This window comes from Pleurodeles waltl, chromosome 5, assembly GCF_031143425.1.
Source record: "Pleurodeles waltl isolate 20211129_DDA chromosome 5, aPleWal1.hap1.20221129, whole genome shotgun sequence".
In the NCBI taxonomy this organism is placed as follows: domain Eukaryota; kingdom Metazoa; phylum Chordata; class Amphibia; order Caudata; family Salamandridae; genus Pleurodeles; species Pleurodeles waltl.
This window is the reverse complement of record NC_090444.1, coordinates 724,428,462-724,454,933: the sequence shown is the minus strand read 5'-3', so window position 1 is coordinate 724,454,933 and position 26,472 is coordinate 724,428,462. Positions and strand designations below refer to the sequence as shown.

The following is a 26,472-nucleotide window of genomic DNA, read 5'->3' as shown; positions in this document are numbered from 1 at the left end:
AAACATGCCAAACACGGTATATGTTGAAACCGCCCATTAACATGTTTAGGGGGCAGTGATGGATTCATCCATTAGTGCAAACATGTTGTGTGGCCAGGGAGACAGATTCTCTCCAGACACCATCTTAGTGTTGGTGTAAAAACAGACAGTACAATTAACATGATATATGTGATTTAAAACCATGCTAACCAATGTAGTGCACATAATACGCTATAGGATAACATGTAGTGGGTGTACTAAAGTAATCACGTAATATTGCAAAGGAAAGCTGATTCTTCACTAGCCCCCATCCGCTGATCAGTGTTAAGTAGCCCACAATAATGTGGAAATAACATGGATTGTACTTAGAAAAATGGGTTGGTGCCAAATTGAAAACACTGAAATGGTGACTAGCATCCCAAAAATTGCCATGCTCCCCACCCCCCACAATGTGAACCTCTTCCTCCCCCGACCCCGGGCCAAGTCCAGCCCCACCACTCTCAAACTTCACCAACCGCCACTGGATTTAAAGGTAAATTTGCAGAAGCGCCCTGGGAGCCTCAATGCAATTATAAATCTGCAGTACTTATTGACAAATTCTAGGTGGGGGCATCTGTGGTTATGTAGGTGTGTGCGGGATGTCACAAGGAACATAGGATGCAAAATAAGCACGACAAAATGTGTTGAACTCTTCGTTTATTTATTTTTTGTTTGTTTTAAAAACGTATATAGAATATATTATGAACGAAGCAAAGTGGAAGAAATATGGTACACATCTCTAATGTATAAAAAGGTTTGTTTTTATGAATGTGACATTACTATAAAACATTAAAAATCATTGTGTCCTTTCACACAGCGCAGCATGAATACATAAAGGAAACCCACAGCCAAGATAATACAGAAAGATTATGTGCTGCTATGGAGATAAATTGAAAATTATGCTTTAAAAAAGAAACGCTCATTGCCTTTCATCTATGATATAAAACATTCACAAAAGAGACTATAATGCAGAATCATGACACAAATATATTTTACGTTGTAGCCACAGAAGCTAATTGTGCACCTTAAATGTGGTGGACATTTGTGATGTTGCAAACATGTGAAGATAGACATGGCTCCTTTAAGCAGGGGTAACAAAGATATACATTTATGCATAGTGAGCCTATTATGCTCCAGTTTGGCACTTCCAAAGACGAGGTAAAGCAACAGTGTACGGTGCCTCCTAGTGTTGCCACCAAATTTCTACAAAGTGTGTGAAAATATGTTTTTTTTTAAATAAATTGGGAAGGCCCTAACGTACAAAAATGCCCTTCATTTGTCAGCTACCGCCAAATGTAACTGTGGCAGTAGCAGCACTGGTACATTTGAGAATGAATGCCCATGATAATGGAAAGAGCAGTGGAGAGAATTCATTACTAGATCTTTGAACAAGGAAATTATTTATTATCAAATGGACAAAAAGCATTATTTTTGCCAAGGTGAGCCTATCCAGATACTAACAGTGCATGGTGATTTGGAATATTATATCATTGGAATTAGGGTCCTAATAGGCTTGAGTGTCATCAGCCAGGATATCAATAGGTAGCGCAACTTATTTTTATTCTATTTCTCTACACTCTGATTGCATTTCCATTTCTAAAAAGAGAAAGGAGGACAAGCTATTACCTTGATGGTATCATGGACGTTGATATTCTGGAGTCGCTATCGGTATAGGTCCATGTTATTGACAATAATATTATGACATGCAACCAGCTCTTAGAAAGCGAGAGTACCTGCACTTCCCATCATTGCTGCTTTACATTTAGAGGGAGATTACCTGCACTTCCCATCAATGCTGCATTACATCTGAAGGGAGAGTACCCGCACTTCCCATCACTGCCGCATTACATCTGAAGGGAGAGTACCTGCATTTCTCAGGAGCAAACAAGCACTCTAAAAAATAAGTACCTGCACTTCTACATTTCCATTTAAAGCACTACATATATTGCTCACTCGCGGCGACTGAAGGTACTGGAACCACACATTTGATTACATATTGCTCTTTGTGGTTTCTTCTAAGTGTTTATTAGTTGATAAGCAGGTCCAATTTAGTAAGAACGTCTTAAACTGAAGCTCGAGATATTTCACTGGGGAGAAGGCCCCACTTTGATTCGAGTGTCAAATAATTCAACTTACTTCGTATTTCTGATACATGATGTACCACGTGAACATCAAGATGTGTTTTGTTTAAATATGGCACTATATTAAAGCAGTGAAACACACACGGGGCTGGAGAACTGTGTATGAAGTCTTTCTTCTTGTGGCCACACAACTAATAGCCCATGTTGTAGCTTTGCAATGTCAGTGCGTCGAGTTCAGCATAAATTAAAGTCGGAAGCCCCTTAAGTTTTATGTTTTTGTAGTTTAACATCTTCAACATTCTGCTTCCGGTCTCTTTTAAGATCGTATTAATGCGATTTTTCAACGTAGTTTAACCTTTACTTATTTAATTTCCTATTATTCAGGGAGCAATCTGTGGAAAATACATTTGCAACACTAGGCAATAATCTTTGATATATGTATTTGTCCTTACTGTTTTAGCTTAAGTGCTAATTTTGTTACGGTATAGACTCACTTTATTTGCGTCTAATTGCTTTGACGTTCAGTTGGCTCCCAGTAGGTGGGAGCAGAATATATAATGTAGTGTGTCAATGTGCTAAAATTTCGATATGTTGTTGCTTGGACTCCGTGCAGTGGCATTGTAGTTTTGTCCCCTAGATGGCGGCAGACAACCATCTTTGGATTTTCAGTGTCACTAAATAGGTTACCTTTCACTTAAAATGTTAGGGCAGTCATCAGTACTGGGTTGCAATGTTTCACGGAAATTTGAGTAAAGTGCTCCATGAATGTATTACTCTTAGACTCTTAGGCATATATCGGTGGTGCAGCAAGGGTGCCATTGACCCAAATTCTGGCAATAAAAGGCTACCCTTTTGGGAGGTAAATTATAGGCAAGATTACGGTTTAGTGGGCATGTCACTCCCCTGGGCTCTGGGCCTACTACACCTCTTGTGCTATTGATATATACGTCCATGTCCTATGTGTAGCACAGGGGCATAACGCTAGCCCCTGTGATGGTGGTAGCGGGGGGGTGTGGTGGGCGGCAGGCGAGGGGGTGCCATCTTTCCAGCGTCCTCAGTCATTCAGTGGGGCCACATTCCGCCCCAAGGTCAGAATATATATGAGATATAAAAGGTCCAGGCCAGGGCCCCTCTTCACCTTCTACAGAAGGGTCTTTTATGTTACTTTACCCCACTGCTGTAGTGTAAGTAGGCCCATATGTATACTTTTTTGTGCTGCATTTGCGTCATTTTTTGACGCAAACGTGGCGCAAACTTCCAAAATATAGGGCCAGATTTCTAACGCAGTTTTGCGTGAAATAGTATAGCGCTGGCTAGCACCATTCCAAGACTCCGGCGAGGTGCCATATTTATGGAATGGCGCTAGCCGGCGCTAATGCCCTGTTAGCAACCTTGTAAAGGACGCTAACAGGGCGGGGGAGGCTTAGGGGAAATCGGGCCTGTGTGCCAAATTATGGCGCTACACTGTTTAGAGGCAGAAAAATTGCCTCTAAGCAGTGTAGCGCCATTTTCTGGCGCACGACCCCCAAAGACATGGCTCCTGTCTTAATAAAGACAGGAGCCATGCCCACCACCCAATGGCCATGCGCAGGGGACAAATGCCCCCTGGGCATGGCCATTGGGGCCAGCGCCGTGCAGGGGCCCCCAAGTCATGGCCCCCGAGCGGGGTAAAATAAAAAAATATATATATACTTACCAGCACTTACCTGGGATGGGTCCCCCATCCTGTGGTGTCCCTCTGGTGTGGGTGGGGGTGGGTGGGGGTGTCCTTAGGGACAGGGAAGGGTACATGTGGGCACTTTCCATGGTCTCTGACCATGGAAATATGCCTACAGGTCCCCTTACATCTGCCCATACCCAGGCGTTAAGTAATGGCGCTAAGCAAGCTTAGCGCCATTATTAAAGACCCCCATCCCCCTCATGCTGGATTTTAGCACGAGGGATAAATATGGCGCAAAGGCCATATCGTCCTTTTCTGGACGGGAACACGTACCTTGCATCTCATTGACGCAAGATAGGTGTTCACGTCCAGAAAACAACGTTAACTCCAAAGTATAAACATGGAGTTAGGTTTGCGCTGAATTAGCGTAAAAATATGGGCCATAATTGTATTTTGTAAGTTTGTGCCACTTTTGCGTCAAACAATGACGCAAATGTGGCACAAACAAAATATAAATATGGGCCTTAGTTTTACTAATTTACGCCTATTCCTTTGTGTTACACGAGGCAATTACACATTTTAGTTTGGCGGAATTGTTTCTATTTAGAAACAAATCACAAATAAAAAAAAAAAACCTCAGTAGTCTTGAAACATTTGCCTGAATAAAATCCTTAACTAGAAATATGCTCAAGAGGGTGAAGCTCGCTACAAGAGAAAACAGGAGACAATTAAGTGTTTCGGTTTTGTGATTCAGCAAACTTGTTTTTAAAGTCTATTGAGTATCCTTTGCAGAGTTTGCAACAGGCCACCCTTGTCCCTTCTCATGCACACTCCCATGTTGTCTTAATGTAATTGTAATGTAATTTGTAATTCGTTGTCCTTTGTGTATTAGGCCAGGTCACGTTAGTGATAACAAAAAATGACCACAGGTCTTGGTGAGTGAAACATGGGCACACACAGTATGGGAAATGCATTTCATTATGGAGAGTGTACCAAGGGCCTCTCATAGACACACACATGCACAGGCATAGTACTTAACATGTTATATGCAGATATCGAATATACAGGTGAAGGTTATAACCTAAATTGTCCTTGGCACTATGTTTGCATCTGTCAACCTGACCTTAAGCAGGCCAGTGCACCACCGGGCGAAGAGCAGACGAGCAAACTACTGTCATCAGTGTCCGCTCCCTGAAGAGCTAATTTGGTCCTGTTGACGCTCTAACCAAATCAGGGGCATATTTATACTCCGTTTGCGCCGAATTTGCGTCGTTTTTTTCGACACAAATTCGACGCAAAACTAACTCCATATTTATACTTTGGCGTTAGACACGTCTAGCGCCAAAGTTCATGGAGTTAGCGTCATTTTTTTGCGTGAACACCTTCCTTGCGTTAATGATATGCAAGGTAGGCGTTCCCGTCTTAAAAAATGACTCCGATGCATATGCGTCGGATTTATACTCCCGGGCAAAAATGACGCCCGGGAGTGGGCGGGTCTAAAAAACCTGCATTTGCGCCGGATTTTAGCGCCTGGGTCAGGGCAGGCGTTAAGGGACCTGTGGGCTCAAAATGAGCCCAGAGATGCCCTCCCCTGCCCCCAGGGACTCCCCCTGCCACCCTTGCCCACCCCAGGAGGACACCCAAGGCTGGAGGGACCCACCCCATGGACATTAAGGTAAGTCCAGTAAGGTATTTTAAAAAAAAATAATTTGTGGCATAGGGGGGCCTGATTTGTGGCCCCCTACATGCCACTATGCCCAATGACCATGCCCAGGGGACAGAAGTCCCCTGGGCATGGCCATTGGGCAAGGGGGCATGACTCCTGTCTTTGCTAAGACAGGAGTCATTTCAATGGGGGATGGGCGTCAGAAAAAAATGGCGCAAATCGGGTTGTGGCGATTTTTTTGCCTCAGCCTGACTTGCACCATTTGTGGACGCCCATACGCCATTTTCCCCCTACGCCGGCGCTGCCTGGTGTACGTCGTTTTTTTTAACGCACACCAGACAGCGCCGGCGGCTAACGCCGGCTAACGTCGGCTAACGTCATTCAATAAATACGGCGCCCGCATGGCGCTTCAGAATGGCGTTAGCCGGCGCTAATTTTTTTGACGCAAAACTGCGTTGGTGCAGTTTTGCGTCAAAAAGTATAAATATGGGCCGCAGTGTCTAAAGGAGTGATCTACACTCTCCCCTACCTGTGGGAGGAGTAGCTGGCTTAGTTCATTCTCATCCTGTTTGAGGCTTGAGCTGTGCATTGGGGGTAATTATAATAGCAAGGTCACTGTAACTTGCAAATGTCAGTAGTTTTTCCATTTTGTATGGTAACAGTAAAGTCCCTTCAACTGTTGGCTTCGTAGGGAATATCTATATTTCTTACAATAATCATTATTCCCTTCTGAGTAAAAAGTCATAACTTTATTTAAAATTTTCCAGTCTCAGTAACATAAAATTACTTATCTCATTTTTAAGTTTATGCCGAATACCAACAGTTTTTGCACCAGAATTTGTTTTCAGGAATGTTTTTCTTAATAATGTTGGTTCCTATTGATTTTGGTCTGATTTTTATTGTCTTGACTAAATACAGAATACACAAAACAGTTCAATGAATGCATTATACTATATTAATGCAACACAGCTCCAGAGTGGAGATATGACTTGAGGCCTCTTTCTTCTTATGAATGGTGTACTAAGGAGTCGTTTGGGCTAGACTGTGAAATAATCCAAGCCTTAAACACGTTCACATCATTATTAAACCGAACTTACTTAAAAAGGGAGCACATGTTTTTCACAGTAGCTTGGACATGAGTTATCTATTGAAGAACATTTAATAAATGAGCCAAATGTCGCATTTTTTAGCACATTTTTTCAATTATATGGACTAATAATCCATAGGTTTTTCAGTTAGATCTGAAGGGGGAAAATACATTTCAGCAAACCCTGTATGTGTAAATAACAAAATTGTGTTGCTGTTGCTTGTACAAATAAATTGTCAGAAAAGGCAACTATGTATTGTCAGAGGACAAACACTACCTTCTTAATATGGGGTGACCTACAGGAAACATGCCAATTCTCAATCCTCTGGTACTGGCAAAAGGCAGTTTTTAGGGTCGAGCCTGCGTCGCATGCGCTTGCGCATGCATTTCGCTTGCGAGACGCTTTAGTAGATACAAAAGGGCTCGGAGCCCCGTCCATGTTACGTCAGTGTCTTTCATTGGTTCGTGGGGTTTCCTTTCAAAATCTGCTTGCTTTCATTAGTGGAAGGCACGCATACGTCATTCCTTTTCCGGTGGTTAGCCCTCCTCGAGCGCAGCCACCAAGTACTGAAAACATGCAAGGCTCGCTGTTTCTCGTCAGGTTTGTAGACTACTTTTTATCTTTTTTTCGCACCGCGATCTCACTTGGCAGAAGTCCAGCGCTTTGCATGACATCGACCCTGTTACATAGCTAATTGCACTTTTGCCGGTTACGTACATAATTGCACTTTTGCCAATAGATTTCACTACGAGTGAACTGTAGCAGCGCGATCGCGCTGTTTTTTTCCATTTAATGTGGCAAGAAAAGTCCGGTTGGGAGTTTACAACTGCTAATAGCTGTAACTCTGAGAAACGCGAGACCCTATTGCATTGCAAATGCTTGTTTTACATACTATGGCAGCGGACACTGCCAATCAGGATTCAATTAATGGTCTTTCAAAATGTCCAAGCTCGACATATAGATACGTTAAAATATAATGCTAGTGTAAGTCAAGGCCGTTTTTATCATTTGCAAGGCTACATCCGGTGTGTACCTAACCGTTGCCCAAATGTTTTAAGGATGTGCGCATAGTATACATACATAACTGATATTGTTGCGATTACTGAGATTAGGGCTGTGATAAAAAATTATAGGCAACATATTTATTCTTAATTAGAGGTTATCAAAGGACTCGATTACCCACCAATAACCATGTTATACCATTCAAAATGGAAAATGCTCAGAGGGGACACTAAATTTTGCTTGCATACTTCAAAACTGATGATATAAGATTTAAAACACTAGCTGTACCTATCCTAACTGCAGGAGCAAAGTATATGCAAACTAATGTCACTTTTCAGGGAGTGTTCCAAATTACTTCTGAAAATGCCCTTGAGCGCGAAAATTAAAAGTCAAAACACTGCCTTCTAATTTTGGGATATTCTCTCAGATGATTGTTAATTTACACTGCTTTCACTGCTGATCAGGAGGCCTTTTCAAAGATTTTATTTAACACATTTCTTGCCATTTGGCTGAATATTCAAACAGTTCATTCTTCGCCTACTTTGCAGTTATTTTTTATTGTATTATTTATATGAAAATTTGTATGCATGTTTGGTTTTTATTCTATTTTTACATATTACTTTCAGACGTTGTTGTGACTCCTTATGTACTTACGTACGTCTTTTGTGAAGCTACAAGTTGCCCTCGTGTCAGGGCCACACGATGAAAAGTCATAAAATGAAAACAAAATGAAATAAAAAATTACATGGTTTCCTGGCAGTAAAATATAAAAGATTCCAGTTTCATATTTCTTCACAGGTTCTTTCTATGTAGGCATTTCATTCCTCATCAACATGAGGTTGGAGTGAGTTGGAATTCCAGGCACTGAAAGGGTCTGAGCAAGTCAATAAGGCGCTGTATTTGAATTCAATATTGGGAATACAGTTCCTGCTTTCTCACGTACACATTATGTGATCGGGTGCAAACCAATGTCTCCCCCTGTGCCACATGTATGCAGGAAGGAGATTATGATACAGAATTCCACCCTAGCTGTGTTTGGGCACCTTGCCCCCTCTCTGCCATCAGGCACTAGCCACTTGAAGGTTGGTCGGTACATAGTTGCAATGTTTTCGTAACAAACTCTGGCAAATGAAGTCCGCTGCAGCTGAAAGGATAATAATAGTAAATAATAGTTTCGAAATAACTGATTCTAAACAAATGAAATAAAAAGATAGAAGAAACAGCTTCTGTCTTTTTATTTCACACCTTCATCCTGGAAGAGAACTTTGCATTGCAATCTTGATGTCCTTCATGGAACAGATGAACTCACAACCGCTTCCAGTCCTTAAAAAATGAACGGGATTAAGGCTTTTCTTGATTTGGGGTAGTCTGCAAACTTCTTGAGATAAAACCTGTAAAATTAAAGATAAGACATAAATTAGGGAACATCTTGTGAGAAAGAAAACCTCTATTGCCACATGACACTTAGGCCCTCATTACAAGTCTTGAGACCACCAAACTTGCCGTGGCAGTCTCACCGCCGCGGAGCCGGTGGTGAAGGCCGCTGTGTTACGAGTTGTGGGGTTTGGCTGAAGCCAAACCTCCACAACTCCCCCTGGCCCGCTGGGTGGTTGCACCACCGTGGCTAGCAGTGACCTCCTCCAATCCGGCGGCAGGCCTCAGGCCGCGGTCTGGATTACGAGGTTGCACAATGCCAGGCTTTCCGTGGCGGTCACCCTGCCACGAAAAGTCTGGCGGTCACGCACCAGGCAACAGGAATCTTCATTCCTGTCACTGGCACACACACATGTCACCACACATGCACACACCCCCCCATGTGTCCATACACTCACAGGCACCCCCCCACCCCTTCACGCACGCATGCTTTCACATATACACCCATTCAGCATACGGATAGATGCACTCAGCCACACCCACTCACTCGTATTCATCCATACAGACACCCCCATACACCCCCATATACACACACACATACATACAGTCGCAGACACGCACGCATTCAGCACCCCCTCCGCAAACACACACACACACGCACCCAAACACACCACAGACCCCCTCCCCCCCTTTCGGATGCCCACTTACCTCTTCCATCGAGGAGGACATCCGGGAGGGGATGGGTCCTGGCAGTCTTCCCTCTCCGCCACCACCACGCCAGCAGGACACCATCGAGCCGTATTACGGCTCGTAATACAGAGGGTGGAGTCATGCTGGTGTGGCGGTGCTGGCGAGGGAACAGCCTCTGCACCGCAACCGCCAGAATGAATGATGGCTGCTCTCCGACTCAAAAATGGCGGTGAGCAGCCACCACTCATAATATGGCGGTCTGCTGAACGCCAGCCCTGGCGGTCGAATGGCGGGTTCGGCTTTGGCGGTCAATGGAATCGACTGCCAAAGTCGTAATGAGGGCCTTAATATTTCCTAATTTGATCTGTCGAATGTTAGGCCAAAAACGTTTTTTCAGTGCTCTGCAGTGGTATTTTCATGTACTGTATAATTCAAGCCTGCATAGCTGTCAACTCAGTTAACATATTGTTGGCACCATATGTTTAAACTTGTTTTGACACTGGATTAGTACAACATGTGCACGTAGACCTGGATGAGCAGGCACACCCACGAGCACTCTAGCTTCAACCATGTGAGGTAGCAATTATAATACCTGTGAAATAGTTCTATTTACCTTGACAGGCGTCATACTTCAAAATTCTTCTAATACCACACAATACCACAAAACACCACTATGCAGCACCAGTGGCAGCGGGTGACCATCAACAGTGGAGAGTCATAAAGCCAGTCCAGTGGCAGGCACAGTAAAGAAATCAAAATGCCTTTAGGCTAAGATTCCAAAGCTCTTGATCTTGACTCGTATTATAAGGGGCAGTGACTAAGAACTCGGGAATTAAAGCTTAAGGCAATGTAAGTTTCTCACAGTGAATATCAGTGGGCCCAAAGGAAAAAGAAGAAAAAAGTTACCCATGCTCCTCGATGCACTGGCTCCTCATGGAGCGTCAGCCAGCTCTCTTCAGGCTGAGCCAACTCCTTTCTCCAATTCCCGACTCTACCTTCATGCTAAAGATGAGCAGCATGAAAGAAGCACCAGGATTAGCTGGAGTGGGCTGCCTCCACACTCCAACAGGCACAGGGACCTGTGCCTCCTCTCCACCCAGCTGTCTAAGACAGCTAGGTAGAGAGGTTTACACTATGCATGTGAGGCCGGCCGGCTCAAGACAGCTGGCCAAACGTCCATGCGTAGTGTAAACTGGGGGAGTGAGCACCACTTCCCTGCTTTCAGTGAGCGGCAGCCCTACTCCCAAGCACTGCTCGGGCTGTGAGCAGTGAAAAATAAAATGGTAATTATTTTTATTACTATTTTATGTTTCACTGGTTTGCTGCACTGGCAGCAGGGGGGCAATGCTCCTTTGCCCTAATGGGGGTGCGCCCGCTGTGCAGTACACCAACAAATGAAATGCACACCATTATACAAAGCACCAGTTAACCAACAGAAACGCAGCACTCATCACACAGCATGCTATCTCACCAAATCCATACAGTAGTCACACTGACACAATGTCCTGACCACACACCACCACAAATTGTGATATCAGACAGCGCAAAGCATACTGATTTACAGTTTACCATCTCCCCATGTAAAAACACCACTGCTCATAAAACACCACAAAACACACCACCAACTTTCACACTGATGCTGTATGTATCATCACACAACATCATGTACTACCACACGTTAGCATACACATAAAATGACCACTGCATGTAATATACCTCCACCATCACATAACACAGCAAGCCAATACTTTACCAATAATTACTATGTCAATACATACTAACAAAGCAAACTACACAGTACAATTACAACTTAAAACCCTAAACGAGGGTAATAGAGCTGGCGAACAGCTCAGCTTAGATGTTTGTTGAAATTCTTATCAAAAACTCTTTTTGTCCCTGATCACTTTATGTTGTTAAAGAAGGTGTGTGTTCTTTCCACTTGAAACTACCCCCTCAGCACATATTTCAACGGGCCTGCCCTGTAGGAAAATACATAACAATTTCTAATATCTATTCATATTGTTATACTTCTTGTATGAGCTGGCTAGCTTGAATACTCTTTTAAAGATGGCATTTTCATTAAGCCATCTGAACGAACACATTACAAGAAATCACCCTTAACTAGAAGCGCTTACAAGGCACAACTGCACCACTCAAATATACTGTTCAATGTATAGTTGAAGGTCTACCCTTGCCTATAAATACTATGGAAATAGTTGTTTGCAATCAAGGTATCCCTTTGGGTTCAAAGGTCATGTGAGGCACCTACTCAATGTGGTAGGTGGTCACCCATAGGCCATTTTATACATCAACCATTCTCCTGTGTGTAAAATATGTGTGAACAACCTAGTGTAAAAATTGGGTTATTAGTTGTGCAGGATGTGAGGCCTGCACAACAAATAAGTACAAAATGGTTTCTGCACTGGGAAACAAGTATCTCATTGTACATTTGACTCTTTCGGGGTAGTGTGGCAGAGCAGTCCAAGGTTTACTCTGGGGTGGGTGGAGGTGCTAGTAATCTCCACACACTGTCATGGAATAACAACACTCAATAAATTATTGCCCAGTCAGTATCTACCCATACCAGATAGAACAGCACAATATATGGGGATGTCATGTTAAATACAGCAGGCTTATTGGCTTTGTTAAGAGGGTCACCACCACATACGTAAGTCAGGCCTATTGGCTTTGTCAAGGGACACCATAGTCAAATATTGGACAAGCCTATTGGTTTCATCCTAAGGTCACCACATTGAAAGAAAAAGCACCGCATGTTAAAAGTCACCACTGTGCCAATGGAATAAGTAACAGTGTTTAAAAACAATCATTACTGTTAAAACATCATTATCAGCAATACACTTGTAAAAAAGTACAGAAATTTCACTAACGTGTCCAGGTCTTTTTAAAAGTATTTCAGGTCACATAAAATGCAGCAATAGATACAACTACTAGGGATCGGTTAGACTTTTCATTCTTGGCGTGGTCTCCCTTAACTTTTTGCCTCTGTTCCCCAGGTTGTTGATGTGTGCTGGACTCTGATTTTGCTGTTTTTGTTACTCTGGGCACTTTACCACTGCTAACCAGTGCTAAAGTGCAAGTGCTCCTTTACAAAATGTGTATGTAATTGGTTTATCCATGATTGGCATATTTGGTTTACTAGTAAGTCCCTAGTAAAGTGCACTAGAGGTGCCAGGGCCTGTAAATCAAATGCTATTAGTGGATCTGCAGCACTGATTGTGCCACCCACATAAGAGGGTCCGTCCGCCAAGGTACCGCCGCCAAATGACCGCACCCTGTCAGAAGACCGCGGCGGCCATTCAGACATTTCCTCTGGGCCGGCGGGCGCTCTCCAAAGCGCCCGCCGGCCCAGAGGAAATGCCCCTGCAACGAGGACGCCGGCTCAGAATTGAGCCGGCGTAGTTGCAGGGGTGCGACGGGTGCAGTTGCACCCGTCGCGTATTTCAGTGTCTGCTTTGCAGACACTGAAATACTTTGCGGGGCCCTCTTACAGGGGCCCCTGCAGGGGCCCCCAGGGGCCCCGCGGCACCCCCTACCGCCATCCTGTTCCTGGCGGGAGACCCGCCAGGAACAGGATGGCGGTAGGGGGTGTCAGAATCCCCATGGCTGCGGAGCGCGCTCCGCAGCCATGGAGGATTCTGTAGGGCAGTGGTAAACCGGCGGGAGACCGCCGGTTTACCCTTTCTGACCGCGGCTGAACCGCCGCGGTCAGAATGCCCTCGGGAGCACCGCCAGCCTGTTGGCGGTGCTCCCGTGGTCAGTGACCCTGGCGGTCCCCGGCCGCCAGGGTCAGAATGACCCCCATAGTAATGTGTTTTATATGTCCTGACAGTGAAATATTGCTAAATTAGTTTTTCACTGTTGCAAGGCCTGTCCCTCTCATAGGTTAACATGGGGGCTACCTTTAAATCTGATTAAAGTGTAGATTCCCTTTGGGAGCGGATGGACATGTGGAATTTGGGGTCTCTGAGCTCACAATTTAAAAATACAGCTTTTAGTAAAGTTGATTTTGAGATTGTGTGTTTGAAAATGCCACTTTTAGAAAGTGAGCCTATTCTTGCTTATACCATTTTTGTGACTCTGCCGGTTTGTGGATTTCCTGTCTGGGTCAGTTTGACAGTTGGGCTGGTTGCACCTCACACTAGACAGGGACACAAAGGGAGCTGGGGTGTAGCCTGCATATCCTGATGAGCCATCTGTGCTAGGAGGGAGGGGAGGAGTGGTCACTCACACCTGAAAGGGCTGTGCCTGCCCTCACACAATGCAGTCTCCAACCCCCTGGTGAGTGTCTGTGGCCTGGCCTGGGCAAGGCAGGATTTCACATTCAAAAGATTCTTTACTTTGAAGTAGGCCTACTTCAAAGGAGAAATTGGGTATAAGAAGGGCACGCAGGACCACAGACTTCAGAAAACACTTCTGGAAACAAGAGGAACCTCTGCCTGGAGAAGAGCTGAAGAGCTGAGGAAGAAGAGCTGCCCTGCCCGTGACTGTGCTTTGTGGAGCTATCCTGCAGTTGCTGCTTCTGCCAGAGTAAGAGGGCAAAGACTGGACTTTGTGTGCCTTCCATCTTGAGAAGAACTCTCCAAGGGCTTGATTTAGAGCTTGCCTCCTGTTGTTTGAAGTCTCAGGGACAGCAAAGACTTCTCCCTGCCAGCACCTGGAGTCCCTGGAGAGACTCCTACTCTGCCCTGTGGTGCCCATCCAGTTTCTGGGACCCTGAAAGGAGAAGCTGGCAGCCTAAGAGGAGGAAATCCATGCACAGAGCGCTGTGCGGGGAAAACATCAACGCGACTCCGATCTGCGGCTGAAGAAATGACGTGCTGCCGGCTCCACGGCTGGAAATCGACACTCGCCAGAAACACGACCGAAGAATCAACGCACGGAGCAGGAGAAACGACGAGCAGCATCACTGACGGAGGCTGGGAGATCGCAACCCGCGCTGCGTGGTTTTCGGATCATCGTGTGGCTGGATGTCCGACGCAAGTACCGCTGGGCATGTAAAAACAGCGCAAGGCCTCCCCGGAACCGAGAGTGCTGACCGGATCGACGCATCGCTCTCTTGTGGACAGAAGAAACTACACGCCCGACCCGACGAAAGGAAAAACAACGCAAGGTCCCTCTCGTGAGTGGAATAGACGCATCGCAAGCCCCTTTTTGACGCACACTCGCCCGTGCGGGGTTATTTTTTGATGCACCCAAGGTACTTTTTCACGCTAACGGTGTTAGTGTGTGTTTTAAAACTGCTTAAAGACTCTTTTTGCATTTTTATTGATAACTTGACTTGTGTATTCTGGATTTTTGTCATTTTGGTCTTGTTGTGGTTAGATAAATATTTCCTATACTTCGAAACCTGTGTTTGTAGTGTTTTCATTAAGTTACTGTGTGTGTTGGTACAAATACTTTACACGTAGCACTCTGAAGTTAAGCCTACTGCTCTGCCAAGCTACCAAGGGGTAAGCAGGTGTTAGCTGAGGGTGATTCTCTTTTACCGTGACTAGAGTGAGGGTCCTTGCTTGAACGGGGGTAACCTGACTGTCAACCAAAGACCCCATTTCTAACATTGGTGATCAGCGGTTTGGATTTGGACTTGTATTTGTACTTGACATACAGTGATTAAGTGTACACTACTGTTTTGAGTGCAGACCACTACGTGATCACATACTACTTGTTTGGTGATCTTTGATTTTTCTCTTTTGCTTGGATTTGTCCCTACATCAATTTTTGTGGTACTCTTTGATTGACTTCCGAACTTCATTTGGGAACTTTTCTGCTTTTTGGAACTTTGCACTTTTGTTGACTTTTCACCATGTCCCAATCTGGAGATGCATCAGTTGACCTGGAGAAATTGGATAGCAATACCAAGGCTCAGTTAAAAGAGCTCTACAAAAGCGTTGACTGTCCCATTAAGAGCTCATCCAAGAAGGAGGAGCTGCAAAAAGCGCTGAGGGCCTGGGTGACAGCCAAGAGCATTTAAGGGCACACAGAGGGTGAGGAAGATGAGGAGGAGGAAGTGCAGTCCATACACAATGGGATTGTGGGTGGGTCTGTTATGTCCAGGGAGGGGGTCTCCAGGGCAAGTAGCAGTGTCTCATCCAAGGGTCTGACTCCTGAGGAATTACAGGACAGACAGGCAGAGAGGGAGCACCAGAGGGAGTTGGAGAAAATGAGGATGGCCATTGAAGAGAAAACGTTGCTGTTGGCTCATGAGCTCAGCTTGAGAGAGCTGGGTCAGAGGAGCCAGCCTAGTAAAGATGGTGGCAGCCACATCACAGTGCAGCCTGAAAGGAGGGTGCACAGTCCTAAAGATCTTGTGAAGGATTATAAAAGGCAGGACGACACATACTTGTGGTTTAAGGAGTATGAGCCTGCTCTCCATATGAATCTGGTCCCTGAAGCTCATTGGGGACGGGTCTGTGGAAGCACTTTGAGGTAGAGGGGAGGGATACCCTGACAGCCTTAGGGGATGCTCAGACTCTTACCTACTCTAGCATGATGGATGCCTTGCTTACAAGGTATGGTCTTATCCCTGAGCAGTACAAGGATAAGTTTAGATCCTACAAGAAGAAGGAATCCCAAACATGGTTGGAATGTGTTGATTCTTATTGCAGGTCACTGGATCATTGGGTGAAGGGCAGTAGGGTAACAACGTATGAGGGGCTTTACAATGTGATTGCTTGGGAGCACATGTACAGTTTATGTTTTCCAGAGCTGCGCCAGCACCTGATTGACAGCAAGCTGACTGACCCCAGGAAGCTTGCGCAGGAAGCGGACCGCTGGGAGAGCACCAGGGTCCAAAAGAGATATGGGGGAGACCACTCCAAGGGTGGGCAGGGTCCCTCTCAGAAGAAAGGGGGGTAGGGGTAAACAGGGGGAGTTCTCTAAAGGGCCCCAAACTGATTCCCACGGTAAGGATTCCCATCCCCCAAGTGAAAAGAAGCCATGGTTCTCCAAAGGGATGCCATTTGCAGGTGGTAAGTACTATGCATGTGACCAGGTGGGTCATGTGAGGGGGGACACCAAATGCCCTAAAAGTATACCGGCACCCACTGGTGCGCCGTCCCAGGGTTTGGCCAGTGTAGCGCTTGCGGAGGAGTTGGTTTCAGGTGGGTGAGAACCAGCTGAGATGACCCTTGTCTCACTAGGGGACAGTGAGATGGTCCAGAAAACCCTAGTGCCTGAAAACACTAAGAAGTACAGGCAGTGTGTGACCATTAATGGACAGAGGGTGGAGCCTCTGAGAGACACAGGAGCCAGCGTGACTACAGTGACTAATCAGCTGGTGTCTGAAGAGATTGATTGATCCCCGGGGACTTCACCCAGTAGTTGCAGTGGACAACTCAGAGTGCCTGTGCAGAGTGGCGCAGGTTCCCTTTGAATGGGGGGTGGTCTCAGGTTCCTTGAAGGTAGCTGTGAGTCCAACGATGCCTGTTGATTGTTTGCTAGGTAATGACCTGGAGGATTCCCCTTGGAAGGAGGTGGAACACAGATCTCACTTGGAGATGTTGGGTCTGCCTGTGTGGGTATGCGTATCCACCCGGTCAATGGCAGCCCGTCAGAGTAATCAAGAGCCCCTGGAGCCTGAAACAGTGGCCCAGGGGACCGCCAAGAAGAGGAAGGGCAGGGGTGGTGGGAAACCGGCCCCAGAAGTTCCCACTGTCCAGGAGGAGGCAAAGCCTGAGGGTGACGCCCCAGAGCCTACAGGGGAACAGGTGGCTGAACTGGGGAAGGTCCCTAAGCTGTCGCAGTGGCAGCAGGAAAGGAGGCCCACCAGGGAAGCATTCTGTGCAGCACAGAAGACATGCCCTACTCTGGAGAGTTTGCGGCAGCAGGCTGCAGACCAGGTGGCTGGCAAGGAGCCAGGATCACACCTGATCTATTGGGAGGATGACCTCCTGTATAGCGAGGCTAAGGTTCCTGAGCCTGGGTCAGCCCGTTTGCTGGTGGTACCCCAGTGCTTCAGGGCCTTCCTACTGGGGTTGGCTCATGATGTGCCTTTAGCTGGACATTTGGGGCAGGACAAGACCTTTGAGAGGTTTGTCACCCACTTTTACTGGCCCCCTAATGCGCAGGCACTCAAACGCACATTGCAGGTCTTGTCAGACTTGCCAGGCAAGTAGCAAGAGTGGGAGAAAATGTAAGGGTCCCCTCCAACCTTTGCCTGTTGTCAGTACTCTCTTTGAGAGGGTAGGTATTGACATTGTGGCGCCTATGGATCCCAAGACAGCCATGGGCAACAGGTTTATCCTCGTCTTGGTGGACCATGCCACCCGGTACCCAGAAGCCATTCCTTTGAGATCACTCACTTGCCCTGTGGTGGGTCATGCTTTGATAGGGGTTTTTACCCGCATGGGGTTCCCCAAGGAAGTGGTATCTGATAGGGGTTCCAACTTCATATCCACGTATATGAAGTCTCTGTGGAAGGAGTGTGGGGTAACCTACAAGTTCACAACCCCTTACCACCCCCAAACTAATGGTCTGGTTGAGAGATTCAGCCACACCTTGAAAGGCATGACCATGGTCCTGTCAGAGCCCTTGAGGCGGAAGTGGGACGTCCTCTTGCCATGCCTTCTGTTCGCCTACAGGGAGGTGCCTCAAAAGGGACTTGGGTTTAGTCCCTTTGAGCTGATCTATGGCCACCCTGTGAGGGGACCTTTGAGTCTGGTTAAGGAAGCTTTGGAGAAAACTCCTAGTAAACCCCCCCAGGATGTATTCAGTTACATAATGGCTTTGAGAACCCAGACTGCCCGCTTCAGGAGTCTTGCTCAGGAGAACCTGGAAGCAAGCCAGGAGGACATGAAACGCTGGTATGACCAGAATGCCACTCTGGTCGAGTTTCAACCTGGACAAAAAGTGTGGGTGATGGCACCAGTGGAGCCTAGAGTGCTCCAGGATAAGTGGACTGGGCCATTTGAGGTGGTGGAGCGCAAGAGTGAAGTCACCTACCTGGTGGACTTGCGGTCTCCAAGGAACCCTTTAAGGGTCCTACATGTCAACCGCCTCAAGCCACACTTTGAGCGGACTGAGCTGTCAATGCTCCTTGCAACAGATGATGGGGTTGAGGCGGAGAGCGAGCCTCTTCCTGACCTCCTGTCTGCTGGAGAAAAAGATGGGTCAGTGGAGGGAGTGATCCTCTCCCTCTCCCTGACTGAGGAGCAGCAAGGTGACTGTCGCCACGTGTTGGGACAGTTTTCCTCACTGTTTTCCCTGATCCCAGGAGTCACACACTTGTGCACACATGACGTGGACACTGGGGACAGCACACCCATTAAACAGAAGGTTTACAGGGTGACTGACAGGGTCAGGGCATGCATTAAGGATGAAGTATCCAAAATGCTTGCCCTAGGGGTTATTGAGCACTCCAGCAGTCCTTGGGCCAGCCCAATGGTATTGGTCCCAAAGGCAGCTGCACCTGGTGCCACTCCAGAACTCCGGTTCTGTGTGGACTACCGGGGACTCAATGCTGTCAGCAAGACTGACACACACCCCATCACCCGAGCTGATGAGCTCATTGATCGGTTGGGAGCTGCCAAGTACTTCAGTACATTTGTTTTAACATCTGGGTACTGGCAGATTGCCTTAACTGAGGGGGCCAAGGAGAGGTCAGCATTTTCTACCCCAGATGGGCACTTTCAGTTTAAAGTGATGCCATTTGGGATGAAGAATGATCCTGCCACCTTTCAGAGGTTGGTCAACCAGGTGTTGGCTGGGCTGGATGAGTTCAGTGCCGCCTACCTGGATGACATTGCTGTGTTTAGTTCCACATGGGAGGAACACCTGCAACACCTCTGGAGAGTGTTAGAGGCCCTGCAGAAGGCAGGCCTCACTATTAAGGCGAGCAAGTGCCAAATAGGGCAGGGTTCTGTGGTGTACTTAGGACACCAGGTGGGGAGTGGCCAGGTGGCACCCCTCCAGCCAAAAATGTATACAATTCTGGCTTGGGAGCCTTCCAAGACCCAGACTGAAGTGAGAGCCTTTTTAGGTCTCACCGGATATTACAGGAGGCTTGTTAAGGGATATGGTACCATTGTTACCCCCTTAACTGAGTTGACTTTGAAGAAGCAACCCAGGAAAGTGATCGGGACAGAGGCTTGCCAGAACGCTTTTGATGCCCTGAAGGCTGCCATGTGCACAGCACCTGTGCTGAAGGCACCTGCCTACTCCAAGGAGTTTGTTGTGCAAACAGACACCTCAGAGCATGGTATTGGAGCAGTACTCTCACAGCTTAGTGAAGAGGTCCTAGATCAACCTGTAGCCTTCATTAGCAGGAGGTTACTACCCAGGGAACGTAAGTGGAGTTCCATAGAACGTGAAGCGTTTGCTGTGGTCTTGGCACTGAAGAAGCTAAGACCCTACTTGTTTGGGACTCACTTCCGAGTTCAGACCGACCATAGGCTCCTCAGATGGTTAATGCAGATGAGGGGTGAGAATCCAAAACTGTTGAGGTGGTCCATTTCCCTACAGGGGATGGACTTTACGGTGGAACACCGTCCTGGTACAGAACACGCCAATGCTGATGGTCTGTCCAGGTTCTTCCGCCTTAGTGATGAGAACACCCATAAGGTTGGGTAGTAGCTCCCCACTTTTAGCTGGGGGGGACCCGTGTTAGACTTTTCATCCTTGGCGTGGTCTCCCTTAACTTTTTGCCTCTGTTCCCTCTGTTGTTGATGTGTGCTAGACTCTGTTTTTGCTGTTTTTGTTACTCTGAGCACTTTACCACTGCTAACCAGTGCTAAAATGCAAGTGCTCCTTCAAAAAATGTGTATGTAGTTGCTTTATCCATGATTGGAATATTTGGTTTACTAGTAAGTGCACTAGAGGTGCCAGGGCCTGTATATCAAATGCTACTAGTGGGCCTGCAGCACTGGTTGTGCCACACACATAAGTAGCTCTGTAATCATGTCCCAGACCTGCCACTGCAGTGTCTGTGTGTGCAGTTTTAACTGTAAATTCGACTTGGCACGTGTACCCACTTGCCAGGCCTAAACCTTCCCTTGTCTTACAGGTCAGACACCCCTAAGGTAGGCCCTAGGTAGCCCCAAGGGCAGGGTGCAGTGTATGGTTAAGGTAGGGCATATAGTAATGTGTTTTATATGTCCTGACAGTGAAATATTGCTAAATTCGTTTTTCACTGTTGCAAGGCCTGTCCCTCTCATAGGTTAACATGGGGGCTACCTTTAAATCTGATTAAAGTGTAGATTCCCTTTGGGAGCGGATGGACATGTGGAGTTTGGGGTCTCTGAGCTCACAATTTAAAAATACATCTTTTAGTAAAGTTGATTTTGAGATTGTGTGTTTGAAAATGCCACCTTTAGAAAGTGAGCATTTTCTTGCTTATACCATTTCTGTGACTCTGCCTGTTTGTGGATTCCCTGTCTGGGTCAATTTGACAGTTGGGCTGGTTGCACCTCACACTAGACAGGGACACAAAGGGAGTTGAGGTGTAGCCTGCATATCCTGATGAGCCCTCTGTGCTAGGAGGGAGGGGAGGAGTGGTCACTCGCACCTGAAAGGGCTGTGCCTGCCCTCACACAATGCAGTCTCCAACCCCCTGGTGAGTGTCTGGGGCCTGGCCAGGACAAGGCAGGATTTCACATTCAAAAGAGACTTTACTTTGAAGTAGGCCCACTTCAAATGAGAAATTGGGTATAAGAAGGGCATGCAAAACCACAGACTTTAGAAAACACTTCTGGAAACAAGAGGAACCTGGAGAAGAGCTGAAGAGCTGAGGAAGAAGAGCTGCCCTGCCTGTGACTGTGCTTTGTTGAGCTATCCTGCAGTTGCAGCTTCTACCAGAGTAAGAGGGCTAAGACTGGACTTTGTGTGCCTTCCATCTTGAGAAGGAACTCTCCAAGGGCTTGATTTAAAGCTTGCCTCCTGTTGTTTGATGTCTGAGGGACAGCAAAGGCTTCTCCCTGCCAGCACCTGGAGTCCCTGGAGAGACTCCTACTCTGCCCTGTGGTGCTCATCCAATTCCTGGGACCCTGAAAGGAGAAGCTGGCAGCCTAAGAGGAGGAACTCCATGCACAGAGTGCCGTGCGGGGAAAAGAATGACGCGACTCCGATCTGCGGCTGAAGAAATGACGTGCTGCCGGCTCCACGGCTGGAAATCGACACTCGCCAGAAACACGACCGAAGAATCAACGCACGGAGCAGGAGAAACGACGTGCGGCATCGCTGACGGAGGCATCATCGTGCGGCTGGATTTCCGACGCAAGTACCGCTGGGCGTGTAAAAACAGCACAAGGCCTGCCCGGACCGGATCAACGCATCGCTCTCCTGTGGAGAGAAGAAACGACACGCCCGACCCGACGAAAGGAGAAACAACGCAAGGTCCCGCTCGTGAGTATAATAGACGCATCGCAAGCCCCTTTTTGATGCACACTTGCCGGTGCAGGTTATTTTTGATGCACCCAAGGCACAGTGTTAGTGTGTGTTTTAAAACTACTTAAAGACTCTTTTTGAATTTTTATTGATAACTTGACTTGTGTATTGTGAATTTTTGTCGTTTTGGTCTTGTTTTGTTTAGATAAATATTTCCTATTTTTCTAAACCTGTGTTGTGTCATTTTGTAGTGTTTTCATTAAGTTACTGTGTGTGTTGGTACAAATACTTTACACCTAGCACTCTGAAGTTAAGCCTACTGCTCTGCCAAGCTACCAAGGGGGTAAGCAGGGGTTAGCTGAGGGTGATTCTCTTTTACCCCGACTAGAGTGAGGGTCCTTGCTTGAACAGGGGGTAACCTGACTGTCAACCAAAGACCCCATTTTTAACAGGACCCCACTTCTACTGAGCTGCAGAGCATCAAGCCCCGTTCTAAGCTTGCTTAAAAATAAGTAAATTTTGTCTGGGTGGTAATTGATCCCTGATCTCAGACACTTAGGGCAAGTTTTTCAAGTCTTTCAGTGGGTTGCTGCTGCACTCCATGAATCCCTCCCTCAACACTTTTAAATCTGTTGGTGGTGCTCCCACCTTTCCTCGGGGCACCGCAGAGGAGAGAAACATATCCAAATAGTTCCTTGTGGGTCATTACGGGATACTCCCTCACCAGAGTGGTGAATAATGAATGAGTGACATGGGAAACGTAAGAGGCTTTCACTTGTGCCCTTGCGTTGCAGTGGTTTTCTTCTTTCTTTCTTTTTGAATAATCTCCAAAGTTGTTTTTCTCTGTGGCAGGGCTGGCTCTCACATAGAAAAGCAGTGGATTACAATATAGGACTATCTAATGCATACCTTTGTTTACGAATAGCTGGAAAAATGGTTCAAAGTCTCAAATTAATAGTTATTTAAAATCCAATCTAATGGATAAAGCAGATTTTAAATTACTATTTTGAAAAGGCCATTTTTCTGCCTAAATGTGCCTTTCTGCCATTGTTCAGTGTCATATTACTGTAAATGGTTGTCATATGGTGAAATGTGTATTGTTCCCAAGCAGTGGATAGAAAAGGCTTGGATGATGGGATATGCTTTTCTCCCTGTCAGGACGGCCATCTAGGCTGTCCCAGGAACTCAATTATACATCAAAAGGTGCCTGCCTTGTCAGAATCAGATGTAACCCACACCCAGGCCTGTCTCTCATTGTCCTGCTAGCCAACCAGGCACCATACCCAGTGGAAGAGAGGTTGCACCCAGAACTAGTTTTGAGTGCTCACAAGGGAATGTTTGCCCATTATACTAGCCACACCCCTGGGTGGGCACTGGGAGCTCTGCACAAAGGCACAAGGGTAGAAAGGTTCTGTCATACTGGTTTTAGGTAGAGAGGGACACTGTTGGACAGTTTACAGTAAAACACACAGCAAGTGCTACAATACTAGATAGGTACATCCCTGGAAACATTTACCCCATTGATTGGAGAGTGACATGTAGTTTTCTCCCCCCACAGTCTGGCAATGGGCATAAAATGGCACCCTAAGATTCTCTTCAGAACACACCTAGGCCTGTGAAAGACATAAAAAGGGCTACACTTGCTGTTGAAAGGGCTGGGCATGCTCCTGCCAGTACCCAGGACTGAGAGATGGACTCCAACGGTCAGTTGGCTGACCTACTGTTAAGCTACAATGACACACATGCTACCCACTTTCCTGAAGAGCCTAGCTGACTAGTTCCAACTGGAATTCCTCCGGAGCCTACTGGTGGTTTCCCCTGGAGTGAGTTGTGACCCCCATGTGATGTCCCTGAGGTCCTGTTCACGTCTTAGGTTAACTCTATTCCACTTTTGGGTTAGTTCAAAACCAAACTTTTATTCAGAATCTGTAGTTCAGTTTACGAATAATGGAGGGGGTTGAGGATCACCGCTTAGTTGTGTTTCTGCCTGTCCATGCTTGAGTGTCATTCTATTTGCATCTTGTAATCCTTTGAGTTTCATCTCTCCATTGTACTTAGTGCTCTCTCTTTGCCTTCCCTTTCCTCTTCCTCTTCCTCTCCCCAAAAAAGGAGGTCTTCCCTTTGTGAGGGAACAGCGTGGGGGGGGGGAGTGGTGATAAGGGACTAGCCAGTAACCGTACAAAAAGGTGGTATGGGGTGATGGGGGCACATCTTTGAAAACCTCCTGATTAGCCTCTTAACTGCAAATGCTCCTATCATCTGCACTAAAGGACCAATTCTTGGTTGTTGCCTCTCCCCATGGTCCTTGCCTCTGTTGTGGTGTCTGTTTTTGGGTTGTTGTATAATATTCAACCGTGAAATATGGTAATGTTGTTTCATGACTAAACTTGAGTTATGTCCTTCTGACTGGAATGTCCCCTGCATGAGCACACCAACTCACACCACAGTAATCTAGTGCATGCTGAGCGTCTAGGCCTGCCATTGACAATGGCAGGTCATTATCCTGTAAGAGTACACAAAGTGGGGACCCATACATCTGAAATTTCTGCTCTCATGGTGAACCTTGAATCCTAGCACTGAGATACCAAGCACTGAACAAGTGCTGGTATGCAATACGTGAATGTCAGAATGAGCCAGAGTGAAACAGGCCTGTGTGTTTAATTTTGAAACCCTTGCCCTGGGCATGTGTACAAGATGACTGTGGGGTTGCTTGACCCAGAAGGCAGAAGCATATTGCTGACATTCCTGAAATGAGTGGTATAACCAGACACTGAAGGGAGAAAAGAGGATATGGACATTTTCTTAGAAGTTGTTCAGTTTTTTTCTGATTCCGAGAGCTATTAATTATTCTTCCTCTACTGCCATGTGGTGGAGGGCAGTGGGGTGGGTGAAGGGTGGAGGCTGTCTTGCTTTGCCGGGGATGAAGGGTTCAGTTGAAGGTGAGCTGACCTTTGTCTCTTCCTGATATCTGTCAGCAGTGGTTGTAAATAGCCAGGGTGCTCACACCTCTTTCTGTGGTTGGTGCTCCACCTGGTGACAGACTGCCCAGGAGTGAACAGCATCATTCGAGATAAATGCTGGGTCAGAAAGATAGCCTAGCTGGGACACCTGAAAGTGAAACCAACCCAAACCAGTTTGATGAAGGCAGTTTTGGAATACACATTTTTTTCGGCAAAAACGATATAAAAGTGGGAGCTGCTGACCTACTTGTTACTCCAGTTCCAAATTCTCTTTGATTAAGAAGTGGGTACTCTGCTTAGAACTACTGTGCAATCTAGGGTTGATGTCCATCTGACAGTAAACTCCCCAGAGGTGAATAAAAATCATTTAGGGTCCAGTCTGAGGAAGGAATTGCTGAACTTGTCCTTACCCACATCATCCCCCCAAGACGTCAGGAGCCACATACCTGATTGGTAGGCCTAACTGAAGCAGGGATAAGTGTCTGGAGGTGGCAGCCTCTGTCTGTGTGCCTCAAAACATAGATGGTGTGACTGTAGCACTCCTGTCCATGCTGTGCCTACTGGTCCACCAGAAGTGAAGATTACCAAACCTCAGGTTCTCCCAGGCACCCCATTATGAGTAGAAGACCCTGCCCTGCACAGAGATGCTCAAACACTGCCCTGCTCAGAAGATTTGAGGTTGTCAAGATGGAAGATAGAGCCTGGCAGCCGAGGATGTGTGTTGCTGTGACTGGAAACAAACATCGGGAGAAGAGGTCTGCCACCCACCTTTGCTTGGGGAGGGCCCCATGAGGCTGACTCAGGCTGAGGCCTGCCAAACCCTCTAGGCCCACCATATTGGCCAAACATTGATGGTCAAAAGAGGACCACTGCCAGAAACGTATTCCTGCCACTATCCTCCAGAGGACCCGCCGCTCAGCTAGCAGCTGCTCCCATCTAGTGGGACTTCTGCATGCCATGTGTGGAAGTCCTACCTATCACCAGGAAACTTGCCACGTGAAATAAACTAAGGCTGTCCCTGCGCTGCCCAAACCAAATAAGTGTGAAAGACTCCAATGGGACTCTTGTCCTCAAGACAGTGTTTGCTCAGAGAAGTTGGAGGGAGCATCTTGTACCTTGTTGGATGCTATGCCACGAACCCTGAAGACCTCAAGACTGAGGCATAGAGGGAATGAGGGGATAGTGCCTTACATGTGTGACCAACTTTGAAGCAACCCTGAATCTTCTATTTCCACGAAATTGTAGGGTGTAGCATGTGTGCTTTCTGTTTAATAAAAATGCTTTTCTTTTATAAATATAAGCACTGAGCTGTATAATGACCTTATTGCACTGCTGGGGGTGGTGCTGAGTGTTGAGCCCAAGTATCCACACAGTAACCTTCCTGAGAAGTCTGAGACTGCTCGCCATCACTACTACTAGGAATAAAGTACTGCAAAGGGGTATACTTGAACAGGACAGAACCTGGGACAGTAGAAACAAATGACCCCAGCCCTACGGCTGTGGTCTAGCAGCCTCTACCTTCCCCATAGCCTCCTGAATGGGGTCTGCCAGTACTAAACCCATTTTTAGAGGCAGTAACTTTTTGACTCCTAAA

The 26,472-nt window shown here is 46.7% G+C and overlaps 1 protein-coding gene across 1 annotated transcript in view; it reads right to left on the bottom strand.

Moving 5' to 3' along the window:
• Window positions 1-658: 658 nt before the first annotated feature.
• Window positions 659-26,472, bottom strand: part of SRD5A2 (steroid 5 alpha-reductase 2) — a 606,456-nt gene continuing 580,642 nt past the window's right edge. The window contains exon 5 of the mRNA XM_069234684.1: window positions 659-8,906. Coding sequence (XP_069090785.1) covers window positions 8,840-8,906 — 67 coding nt within the window. The 3' untranslated portion in view covers window positions 659-8,839. The remainder of the gene's footprint in view (window positions 8,907-26,472) is intronic.